Source organism: Palaemon carinicauda, chromosome 11 (genome assembly GCF_036898095.1).
Source record: "Palaemon carinicauda isolate YSFRI2023 chromosome 11, ASM3689809v2, whole genome shotgun sequence".
NCBI lineage: Eukaryota > Metazoa > Arthropoda > Malacostraca > Decapoda > Palaemonidae > Palaemon > Palaemon carinicauda.
Genome location: NC_090735.1, coordinates 130,065,091 through 130,078,284, shown reverse-complemented (window position 1 = coordinate 130,078,284; position 13,194 = coordinate 130,065,091). Strand labels below are relative to the sequence as shown.

General features: G+C 41.7%; 1 protein-coding gene across 1 annotated transcript in view; it reads left to right on the top strand.

Moving 5' to 3' along the window:
* Nucleotides 1–13,194, top strand: part of LOC137650216 (DNA-dependent metalloprotease SPRTN-like) — a 108,149-nt gene that overhangs the window by 73,014 nt on the left and 21,941 nt on the right. Inside the window, exon 4 of the mRNA XM_068383444.1 lies at nucleotides 5,555–5,674. Within this exon, the coding sequence (XP_068239545.1) occupies nucleotides 5,555–5,674 (120 nt within the window). The remainder of the gene's footprint in view (nucleotides 1–5,554; nucleotides 5,675–13,194) is intronic.

Here is a 13,194-nt window from a genome sequence, read left to right as displayed (position 1 = left end):
CTATACATATATGTGTACTGTACACTAAATGAGTTTGTTTCTTCATTATGATCAGAGATGAACGTAAACAAAACATTGGTTGCCATTTTTTATCGTGCTTTTTAGGTGTTTAGGAAACGCATGATATAAAATCGCCTTTAATATTTGTGCCTGTTTTAGTTTAGGGTGCTGTAGTACATGCATTAAGTGTTCTGTACATTAAAGGGTGGTTTGTTAACAGTACTACGTACAAGGGAAGGTTTTAAAAGTCCGAATATACATGTTAAATAAATAGGTAAATATGATGTCACTACTTCGCGCATTTTCACCTATCGCGCCCGCGTCTGGAACCTATCTACCGCGATAAACGAGGGTTCACTGTATATCTAGGTTCCAATAATTTGAAGCCATCTGTAACTATTCTCGTGTCGACACGATTTGTTGGCTGCGCAATATGTAGCAATTCTCTTAAGTATTTTGGACGCCCGGTTCTGATAACTTGGTGGGTTATTGTACATATTTTAAATTCAATTCTCGCTTTAATCGGCAGCCAGTGTAAATCGATTAGTATAGGGGTGATCCTTTCTCTAGGTGGTGCACCTTTTATCAGTCTTGCTCCTCTGCTTATTATGTTTTGCAATTTCTTAAGTTGCACTTTTGGTAAATTGTAGTAGATAGAGTTGCAGTAGTCAATCCTGGTAATAACACAGTTTATCACAAGTTTCTTTACGGAATTTTCATCCAGGTACTTTTTTATAAACGCAGTATTTCTTAGATGATAACCAGCAGTTTTTATTACATTATTTATTTGGGCATTTAGAGACAGGTTACAGTCAAGAAATACACCTAGATCTCGAACTTTACTAGATATCGGCACTGTGTCATTATTTATGTTCATTTGAAAATCACCTAAGTTTCTCACGCTGTTTCTCTTGCCCACCACCATGAATTCAGTTTTGTTCTCATTTAATTTTAGTTGTTTTAATGTCATCCATTCTCTAACACTATCAATGATTCGGTTTAGAGTTTCAGTAGTGTCTTGTATATCATTTATGGAGAAGTAAAATTGTGTGTCATATGCAAATAGTTTAAATGTCACGCCCTGCCTTTGTAGTATTTTCGATAGACCAATAGTATAGATGCAGAATAAGATTGGGCCAAGTACACTCCCCTGGGGTACCCCTCTGTTTAAGGGTTCATATGATGAATAAGAGTTTCCAATTTGTACACAGTAATTTCTACCAACCAAGTAGTCTTTTAGGTATTCGAAAGCTTTATTTTCAATGCCTTCTAGCAGTAGAGATACTCAGATGGGCAGAAAACAACTCGGTGACCTTATCAGCTTGCTTCATTCCAGGCAAACGGAATGTGCTGGCAGACAATATGAGCAGAGCAACTCAGATAGTGGGCACCGAGTGGTCTTTGAATCCTCTAGTAGCCAACAAAGTCCTGACTTTGTGGGGTATCGCGACTGTGGATCTGTTTGCAATGGCCCTGAACTTCAGGCTTCCGTTATACTGCTCCCCAGTCCTGGATCCCCAAGCTCTTTGGCAAGATGCTTTCCAACAACGGTGGGTAAACCTTGACGCGTACACGTTTCCCCTGTTCTGTCTGATGAGAAAAGTCCTCAACCAGGTCTGAGTAAGCAGTAACCTACGAACGACTCTAATAGTCTGAACTTAGACCTCCCTCTTGAGATGTGGTTCAGGTTCTTCAGTCTCTGAAGGGCCCCCCTTTCGAACCATTACGCCAGGCTTCAGATCGCCACTTCACATGGAAGACGGTGTTCCTACTCACCTTGGCCTCGGCTAAGAGAGTTAGCAAAGTTCATGGTCTATATTCTGACGTCTCCCATTCCAGGAGATGGGGAGAAGCAATCCTCAGCTATGGCCCTGAGTTCATTGCTAAGACTCAAAATCTGGGTGTGCTCGACTCTAGGATCGGCCCATTCTGGATAGAGGGTCTTGTTCTATAACCGAAGATCCGGACCAACTGTTACTCTGTCCAGTGAGGAGTCTGAGGTGTTACTTGAAATTAACGGCAGCAGCTCGCCCCATGTGAAAGCGCTTTTTGTTAGCACGGGGAAGGTCAAGAGGAGGGTCACAAGGAGTACCATTTCCTCATTAATTCTGAAGGTGATTGATAGAGCTCTCAATCCAGACCCTCCTCCGTCCAAACAACCCAGAGCTCATGACGTCAGAGGCATTGCAACGTCCCTGGCGTTCAAGCATCAAACGGCCTTCACTGCTCGCTACCTGCAAGACGTAACCCACAGGAACATGGAGGCATTTTCCATTGGTCCTGTGGTGGCTGCACAACAAGTGGTCTAATGCCTCAAGCTCCTTCTTCCCCCCCCTCTCCTACCCCCGGGGAAAACAGCTTTGCAAACCTCAGCAGAGTTGACCTCACCTCTTTGCACATCAGACTTATTTCCCTTGTGCCTCTTAAGTATAGAAATAATACTTTGTTATATCTCCAATATCTCTTAAGAGGGAGGGTATTGGGTAAGTCTTGAGAACTCTAGGTCTTGTACCCAAGTTCCTACCTTAAAGACAAGCCACATCAATGCATTACCTTGTACCGACACTTGATTTTAGCGAGGGTAGGGTTCATACTACTATTGATCACAGATTGAAATAGAGAGAACCCCAGGTCATAACTAAGGCCAGTTGGTGTGGACTTCCTCCTTCCTAAGATTGTCTCCCGTATAAATAGCGGAGGATTTGTATTTGCGCCGGAACAAATGACATTTGAAAGTCATTTATATTTTTCTTAGCATACAAACCTGGAGCTATTTATACACATTGGCCCGCCACCCTGTCCCCCAAGAACTCCTGCCAAAAAGCAAAGTGGATACTCAGCCAAGAGGTGTGACTGAGTGGGGTAGCTGGTCTACCCCACCCCCACCTGCTAATCAGCAGATAGGGTAGTTATCCCTCATTAAAATGATCTTGGCTCGTCTTTCAGCTACTCCAAAAGTAATACCCCTATGAAGGTCCAGGTTTGTATGATAGGAAAAATACAAATTACTTCCAAATTTGTTATATTCTTGACATTTTTCCCCAAAATGTTTTAGTACTGGAGCATTTATATCTTATATAACAATTGCTTGAATAAAAAATGTTACTTTATGGTGTATAACAATGTATAACATTACAGGCTGTGTATGGAGCTAATCATGACAGAATTTTGCCCAAAGTAGTATCAATTGCACCAATATATACCTAATAACACAAAACACACAAAATCAGCCCTCCTTATTCCGGGGGGGATGTGTTAGGTAACAGAGACAGGTACAAAAAGCAAGAATCCACAAATACTTTCTGCCCTAGGGTGAGTTAACTCCTAACCTACTAAAGCACTTCCTGTTGCCTATGAGCGGTTCACTACCTAAGTAACCAACTGTATTGCCTAATATTGCTTTTACTTGGTTTCTATCCCAGTATAAGTATTGTGTTAATGATTGAACACATTTCATATAAATATAGTACATGTACATACATATACTACATACACAGTAAGACTACGGTACTTGTAATGTGTCATCGCCACACTTACATGTACAGTACTGTACATGTAGTACATACAGTAAGAAGAAAACACTATTGTTCCTACAGTAGTTAGTATATCAATAACACTTATGTACAATGAATACACTAACACAATAAAAATTAAAAGAAAAAGTATCAGTACAACATCACTAACAGTCTACATACAAAATTCTACACAGTAAGTCTGAAGTGTGATGCAACTCTTGAGCCAATGACTGTTTGGCCCATGGAGTAGCTTAAAGTATATATCACACTATACTAAAGGATAGACAATGTAAGACTGAGGCTGCATCAATGGGAGATATGGTGTGTTGAGCTGTATGGAAAGGGAAACCATGTGAAGCGTGTCTGGTGCAAATGAGCACAGTCTGTTTGAAATTGTTTGTCTGTGAGAGTACTTACCGCAAAACAGCAGATACTTGATTTTTTATTTAATTGATTATATGAATCTGTATTGCAAAGATAGAGCCTTCAAATAATGAAGGCTGACATAAAACAACATAACTGTTGATATTGCTATTCAGGATGCCAAGACACGATCACATAAAGAGGTCAGAGCGAAACACCTTAATTTTATCACTGCTTAAAAGCCACTTAATCGTCTGCACATGACTGGGTTAACCGAGTCTCAGGACAATGTTCTGAGACAATAGGTCCTCGATAAAAAATACCCTACTTGGGTGTAGGGCATTGCACAAACCTGAAGCCAAAAAAAAAAAAGGGTGGTGAGAGAATCCCAAGTTTGATGAGGTACTTAGTATTTACAATAAATATATTAATAATAAATACTATGAAATTAAATTTTTTCCATACAAGCTGTTTGGTATTATACTGTGTCCACATACACACGCACACATATATATCTAATTTGGTTATTTATGTTTTTGTTTTGAAAGTTTCTTTTGTTTTTTATGCTGTTGGGTTCTTTTATTTTTAATGAATATAGTTTTAAGATTATATTGAGTTTAAATTTCCAGTTGCCAATAACATAAGGGGGAAGTTTGTGTCGTAGAGACCATAATTAAGTCTTAGTCAGTGGTTTGGATTTTTTTTTTTTTTTTTTTTTTTTTTTTTTTTTTTTTTTACATCCTGCCACAGTACTCCTATTAAAGGTTTCAGGTTTGTAAAGTTAAGAAAAATACAAATTACTTTAGAAATTTGCAATTTTTTTCATGAAGCTTAAAACAAGGCTTGCACTCTCTTGGTTTTATTTGCTGTCTGAGGCAATAGTCCCCATCTTCGAATGAAAAATATTTTTCTGTAGCTTAAATAAGAAATTCTAGATAAAATTTTTGTTTAGCTTTTCGGAAAGTTTTTCTTTGCACTCAGGTGTCACAAGTATCAGTACCTTTCTTTATACATTGAAACTGATTTTATGAAGTTGATGTACTCATTTACCAAAGTTTTAAAGTACTGCAATGTGCAAGATGAAAGTTATAGAATTATGAGAGTTAAATATTTAACTCGACCTGATAATAACAATAATTTCAATTAATACAATATGAAAGTTTCAAATCAGAAAGATTTATTACTTAATGGTTTGTACCATGTTAAGATATCTCAATATGGTTTAACCCTTTTACCCCCAAGCTATTTGGAACTTTAAAACCCTTAACCCCAGGCGTTTTCTTTTTCAAGCACATTTTGCAATATATTTTTTTAAATTGCTCTTAACAGCCTTAATTTTCGTCATAGAGAGGTCAGGTTGATCTCATTCTTTTGGAAAATGCCTGAAATTTCTCCAAAAGTTATAAAAATTATGAAAAAAAATGTAATTAGCCGTTTTTTGCAAGGACGTACCGGTACGTCCATGGTGGTAAAGGGATGAGTTTTGTGAAACGTACCAGTACGTCCATTGGGGGTAAAAGGGTTAACAAGTATCTTTGCACCTCTTTTAGTGTTAGTATAGTATTTTTGGTTATATATTTAGGGATTAAATCTTATAGTTTTAATTTACTTTGATTAATTTTTACAAATGCCTTATAAATTTTCATACTTATGATTCAAAGTCTATTTTTTTTCAGCACGAAATGATTCATGCTTATCTTCATATGACTCAGGGTCTGAATTACCGTGATAGTCATGGCCCAGAATTTAGGTCACATATGAAAAGAATCAATATGCAAGAAGGTTCAAAGATAACAGTAAGTAGTTTCACCTTTATAGATAATAAGGTTAGTTGCCTATTTTTCTTTTATCAGGAAGGTTAGTTGTATTTATCTTCATGTACAGAAGAAACTTCACAATGTGCAGTATGCAGCAAAAGTCGTGATACCCGATTTCAGTTATTTTGGTTTGAAAGTTTCTAACTGGCTTCTCTTATCTTCTTCACATTTACAGTGATAAATTTTTGCAGCTTAGCTCATTAAAAGATATGGTTCACTAAGCATGGTTTTAAAGTATTAATACCATATTTTTTATAAAAATATCAGCTAGATCGATACCAGAAAAATTAACACTAATTTTGATTATGGTAAATATTAAGATATGAATACCTGTACAGTAGGCCCCCGCCATACGACATTAATCCGTTCCAGAGTTGGTATCTTATGGTGAAAATGTCGTATGACGGGCAATAGAATAGCTAATGCGTGCAAAACCCCAGGTAAAAACATTGAAAATTAGTACGTAACAAAATAGTATAGTAAGCACTGTACTATAGTATACAGTACTTATATATAATATACATGTACTGTACAGTATATAATTAAATAACATTACAGGTATAAATAAAAATTATATACTGTACTGTAAAGGAAAAATTAAATTCTATTTACCTTTGGAGTGACGTGACTTGAGCTGGTAGTGGGTGGAGGCACTCGCTACTTGCAACGATACAGCTCCTGGAGCCGATGGAATTCCATATGCAATGGTTAAACATGTACATTTTAATGCAAAGTTATTTATTTTAAGTATTATTAATAGAATATGGCATGATCATAGTTACCCAAGTGTTTGGGAACTAGCCATTATTTTAGCCTTTTTAAAACCCGGTAAGGACAAGTTTTTAGTAGCAAGCTATCGACCTATTGCATTGACTTCGTGTTTATGTAAAATCATGGAGAAGATGGTCAATGTAAGGTTGATGTGGTACCTTGAAAAGAAGGGTATTTTATCACCGATTCAATGTGGATTCAGAAAAATGCACTCAACAACTGATGTGTTAATAAGACTTGAGTCCTCTATTTGTGAAGCCTTTGCTTCCAAACAGCACCATGTGACAGTTTTTTTCGACCTTGAAAAGGCATATAATACCACATGGAGATATTGTATACTTGAAACAATTCATGAACTAGGATTAAAAGGAGAACTACCACTATTTATTCAGTCATTTCTTTCTCAAAGAGTTTTTCAAGTGAGAGCGGGGGAAACTATCAGAGAGTAAGTGTCAGGAAGAAGGAGTTCCTCAGGGGAGTGTGCTGAGTGTAACCCTGTTTGCACTAGCAATTAATGGGATATCCTCAGTCATTCCCCGGGATGTTCTCTCAACATTATTTGTGGATGATCTCTCAATATCATTTGCTGGCACTAGAATGGCAATGGTTGAGAGAAAAATCAACTCTCTATTGATAAAATTATCCAGTGGGCTGACATGAATGAATTTAAGTTCTCGACAAGTAAAACTACCATTGTCCATTTTTGTCGTATCCGGGGAGTACATCCAGACCCGGATATATACATTAAAGGTCAACGGATACCATGTGCAAGTGAAGCTAAATTTTTAGGTTTGATATTTGATTGTAGGCTTACATGGGTTTCTCAATTAAAAGCGTTAAAAGCTAAATATGTTGAAGCTCTGAATATCTTAAAAGCATTGTCCCATACATCATGGGGGGCAGACTGCAATACTATTTTAAAATTATACAAGGCCTTGATTTTTTCCAAAATTAGTTATGGATGTGAAATATATTCTTCAGCCACCCCAAGCCGGTTAAAAATATTAGACTCGATACATCATGCAGGTATTAGATTGTCTACAGGAGCTTTTAAAACCTCGCCTATCCCAAGTCTCCTTGTTGATGCTGGAGAGTTACCTCTAGACCTTTACCGAATGTCTTCCATTATTCGGTATTGGTTTAGATTGCAAAGACTCCCTAACTCTCTAGCCTTTCAGACTGCAAGCCTTGTAAGACACGCATCATACTTTGAGTTGCACCCAAAATCTCCTCAACCATATGGCTTTCGGGTGAAACGATTATTAAATAGTCTGGATATAATTAGAAGTAAGGTACTTCCATTCAAGGTATCATCAACGCCTCCATGGAAATTACCAGCGATATCTTTTTGTAAATATTTTATTGGAGATCAGAAAAATATGTCAGACCTAGAAGCCAGGTCTCTTTTTAATGAACATGTTAAAGAACATAGAGGATCAACTTTTATCTATACTGATGGCTCCAAATCTGATGCTGGCGTTGGATTTGGAGTACATAGTAATGGTTTTAATTGTAGAGGTGCACTTCCTCTGACCGCTTCCATATTTACTGCCGAACTGTATGGCATATTAACCGCTATTGAGAAAATAGCGTTGGAGAAGGAGGGTAATTTTACAATTTTTAGTGATGCAAGGAGTGTCCTTCAAGCTATAGAAGTTTTTAATTCTAATAACCCTCTAGTTTTAAAGATTTTAGAATGGCTTTTTATTATTGGACGGAGAGGTATAACAGTTCAATTTTGTTGGGTTCCAGCACATGTAGGTGTGTCTGGGAATGAGAAGGCAGATTCACTGGCTAAGAAGGCTGCATCCGAGTTGCTGCCAAGAAGGTATCCCATTCCCTGTAATGATTTCTTACCTGACATCAAGAAATTGGTTTGCAATAAATGGCAACAGCAATGGGATAGCCTAGATGGGAATAAAATGCGAGAGGTAACAAATGTCATATCTCCTTGGAGGTATAATATGATGCCCCGAAAATGGGAGACGTCTCTTTGTCGTCTCCGTATTGGTCACACTCGGTTGACACACGAGTTTCTGCTGAAGGGCCAACTCCAACCGTATTGTGACGACTGTTTAGTACCTCTAACAGTGAGGCATTTGTTGACCGAATGCCCCAATTATAACAACTTGAGGAATAGATATTTGTTTGAGGCTCAAGGTGAGAGTGGCAGGTTCATCCTTGCCAAGATTCTTGGAAATGATGTGTCCTACTATGCAACTGGCATTTCTGGGTCGATTTGTGACGGCCGGTGAAAAGGGTCCTTCTTTACACTTTTCTAATATAAATCTTCCAAATATACTAGAGAAAGATAAAAGCATGGAATGCAGAGGTTACAACCCTCGCGCGAGCACCTTGTTTGTGTCGTGTATTTAACAAGGGCGTGTGTAAACCACTATTCACAGGCTGTCTTCCATTTAGATAATCCCTTCATCAAAGGGGAGGGCCGTGACAGGCCCTAGAGAATACAGTTGGGCTACCCCACCGACACCTACTACTCGCGCTCTCCAGGACATCCTTGTTTTGGACTTGCCAGCTAAGTCGGTAGTGTTTTGATCAGTGTTTTTTCGCAAGTGTTTGTCGTTAATTCAACATGACTGACGTTGCTACTTCACCTTTACCAATGTTAAGTAGCAGTTTGTTTTGACAGTTTATTGCAGTACCGGGCATTTGTTCTGTTTCCAGTATTGTGGTTTTTAGTTTTGGAAGCGATTGGCCTGCCTCGGTATCGGCAGCCATTTTGGGTTTTGTTCGCTTCGGTAAATTTTAAATATTTAACTTAGCCGGTGAATATATAATAGCTGACGCTCCGGCGGCTCGACAGAAAAACACAAAAACTCGCGAGCGATCGCTATGAAGGTTGCGGGTGTGCCCACCAGCGCCAACTATCGGCCAGATACCGCATATGCATGTAAACAGCTCCAATTCTTCTCTGTCGGTCTGATCGACAAGACGTACCATTACTCGCTGTTAACCTGGAGTTTTTCAACAGTCTTGGTGAAGTACTTCATTTTGGTTTGAGCTTTCGCAGTGCAGGTGTTTTATCTTCAACTTGAACTCTTGAACTCTTTTTTGGACAGATTTAATTGTTGATGACTTTGGATTGTTTTTTGGACTTTCTTTGACTTTTTCAAAATGGCTGACCCTACTCTAATTCCTAGATTTCATAAGTGTAATGCTAGGGATTGCAATAAGCGTCTTCCAAAGGCCTCTCTCAACCCACATACTGTGTGTTCTAATTGTCGGGGTAAAACCTGTCAATTAGATCGGTGTGAGGAGTGCGTGGGCCTTTCGGAATTTGATTGGCTTGAGTTTGACAAGTATTCTCGTAAGCTAGAGAGAGATAGGGTGAGGAGAAGTTCCTCTAGATCGTTAGAATTTTCCTCCTCCCATGCCCCTGAACCTAATCCTTCCCCTGTAGTAGTTGTGCCTGAACCCTCTACTAGCACTCAGGAACCATCAATGCGGGATATGTTACGTGCCATTCATGCTTTGGGCGAGAGAGTTGAGTCGTTAGCTACAGACCGTAATCAACTCATGGCGGACGTAAAAGAGTTAAAGTGTCAGAGTGCCACATTGGAAAATCGTGGGAAAGTGATTACAGTAGTGCGCAAAGTGTTATCAGTGTTGCGACCGAGGGTTCGTCTGTTCGTGCCTGTCGTTCGCCTAGTCCGAGACCTCTTGCAAGCTCCCAAGCCCCAGGGAGAAGTAATGTCGTAGGACTTATGGGTTCGAGAGGCTTTAATCAGCGAACAGACGTTCCCTCTATGGTTTCAGGCGTGTCTCATCAAGACCGCCCCTACCATAAGACGAGCGAGACGGTTTTCTCCTCGTCATCCGAAGGCTTTTCGCGTAAGAAACCGTGGAGCAAGGTTTCGAGGCCCTTAAAGCGAAAGTCAGTCCCTTCAGGACAGGTCCAGCGTCCTGGTTGTAGCCATTGGGACAGCTCTGACCCTGTGCAGTCATCGGAAGACTGCTCGCCGCCTAAACAGAAGCGTAACACAGGCTCCGAGAGTCTTGGTGTAGGCAATGTTTTGCAGTCGCAGACGTTACCCTCGTCTCTTACCGCATCCATTCCCGTTGATCCTAAATGGGTTGTACTGCAAGACATGCAGAATAAGCTTGCCTCTCTTATGGAGGACTATTCTGCTGAAAAGGTTCACGATGATCCTCGCCGCTTAGCTGATCGAGATCCTGGCCGTCAGCCGCCCAAACGAGCCTTTGCTCGTCCTGTTGACGTTGGCGTTACAAAGTCACGTCAGTCACGTTTTGTAGAGCCTCACTCGATGCAGTCCCGTGTTGACTTTCAGCCGCATGTGGACGTTCAGCCGCTGCCGAATGCTCTTGTTGACGTTCAGGACGTTCGCCAACCAGCGAAGTTGACTTGTTTTGACGCTGAGCGTCAAGCACCGCAGTCAAGAGTTGTTTTGACTGCTCAGTCTAGGCAGTCAAGGCAGTCTCGAGTTGACGTCGAGCGTCCTCCCGCTCCTGTTGTTGTTGACAGTCAGGCTGTTAAGCAGTTACATGACATAGCGTCCTGGACTGCTACTGATGCACCGGTGCGTGTGGACTCTGCTTGTCAAGCATTGCCACCAAGGCAGGTCTCGCCTTTGCTTGTAACTCAGCAGTTATCGGACGAAGCTCCTTCAGATGAGGACGTTGCTGATCTTCATCCTGATGATAATCCTTCAGATGTACAGTAGATGAACCTAAAGCGGTTCCTCCTTCGATGGACTTTAAGAAGATCATGTTGATTTTCAAGGATCTTTTTCCAAATCACTTTGTTGCTGTTGCTCCTCGTTCGCCACCGTCTGAGTTTGCTCTAGGCTTACCTGCTACCAAGCCAGCCTTTACTAAGCTAGTGCTTTCTCGCTCTTCCAAGAGGGCTTTACGTCTTCTAGGCGACTGGTTGGATACCAGGAGGAGTTTGGGGAAGACGGCCTTTGCCTTCCCTCCTTCTAAGCTTGCTTCTAGATCGAGCGTCTGGTATGACACGGGAGAAGTTCTCGGCTTGGGAGTCCCTGCCTCTGCCCAGGGTGACTTCTCAAGCCTCGTAGACTCTCCCCGTCGCCTGGCCATGAGACGCTCGAAGATTTGTTGGTCCTCCTCGGACCTTGACCATCTGCTTAAAGGCGTATACAGGGCCTTTGAAGTGTCTAACTTTCTTGACTGGTCATTAGGAGCTTTAAGTAGGAAGATCTCGTCTGCCGACCAAGATATTTCCTTACTTATCATGTCCTGTATGGATAAAGCCATCCGCGATGGCTCCAATGAGCTCGCCTCCACCTTTACGTCGGGAGTCTTAAAGAAGCGAGAAACCCTTTGCTCTTTCCTTTCGGCAGGAGTTACTCCCTGTCAGAGATCGGAACTGCTCTTTGCTCCCTTATCAGCGTCCTTGTTTCCGCAACAGCTGGTTAAGGATATAGCTGCTTCGCTTGTGCAGAAGGACACCCATGACCTGATGGCGTCCTCTGCTCGCAAAGGGGCTCCTTCTGCATCCTTTGCTGTGAGACCCAGGATCGAGACTCCAGCATCTAGATTTATCCCGCCCTTTCGTGGCAGAGCTCCCAGCAGGGGAAGCTCTCGTGCCGAGGGAAAGAGAGGTAAGAAGAGAGGAGCCAAGTCCTCCCGTGGCAGAGTCTGACTGCCCACAGCCTCAGACAGCGGTAGGTGCCAGATTGAAGAGCTTCTGGCAGGCCTGGGAGAAGAGGGGTGCAGACCAAGAGTCTGTTCTGTTGCTCAGAGAGGGGTACAAAATACCGTTTGTACGCAAACCTCCTCTAGTGACAACTCCCATAGACCTCTCTCCCAGGTACCGAGAGGAGTCAAAGAGACAAGCCCTAAACCAAGAAGTGTCTCTGTTGCTAGAGAAGGGAGCGGTGGTGAAAGTCTCGGACCTTCAATCACCGGGGTTTTACAACCGTCTCTTCCTAGTCCCAAAGCATACAGGAGGTTGGAGACCGGTGCTAGACGTCAGTGCGCTCAACGTTTTTGTTACAAAAACAAAATTCACGATGGAGACCACGAAGTCCGTCTTAGCAGCGGTCAGAGAGGGAGACTGGATGGTCTCTCTCGACCTACGAGATGCGTACTTCCACATTCCTATACACCCGGATTCCCAACCGTTTCTGAGGTTTGTTTACAGGAATGTGGTATACCAGTTTCGAGCCCTGTGCTTTGGCCTCAGTCCTGCTCCTCTCATGTTTACGAGGCTCATGAGGAATGTGGCAAAATTCCTCCATCTATCGGGAATCCGAGCCTCCCTGTACTTGGACGACTGGCTTCTCAGAGCATCGTCCAGTTATCGCTGTCTGCAGGATCTACATTGGACGTTGGGTCTGGCCAAGGAATTGGGACTTTTGTTCAACCTAGAAAAGTCCCAACTGATCCCATCCCAGACTATTCTATATTTGGGGATGGAGATTCGCAGTCCAGTTTTTCGGGCTTTTCCGTCTGCCACCCGAATAGAACAAGCCCTGCTCAAAGTCCAACTAATGCTGAAAAGAGAACGTTGTTCAGTCAGGAGTTGGATGAGTCTCGTAGGGACTCTCTCATCCCTGGAGCAGTTTGTCTCGCTAGGGAGACTACACCTTCGGCCTCTCCAGTTCCATCTAGCCTCTCACTGGAACAAGGACAAGACGTTAGAGACGGTATCAATCCCAGTCTCCGAACCAGTAAAGGCATGCCTGAAATGGTGGGACAGCAATATCAGTCTGAGAGAGGGACTA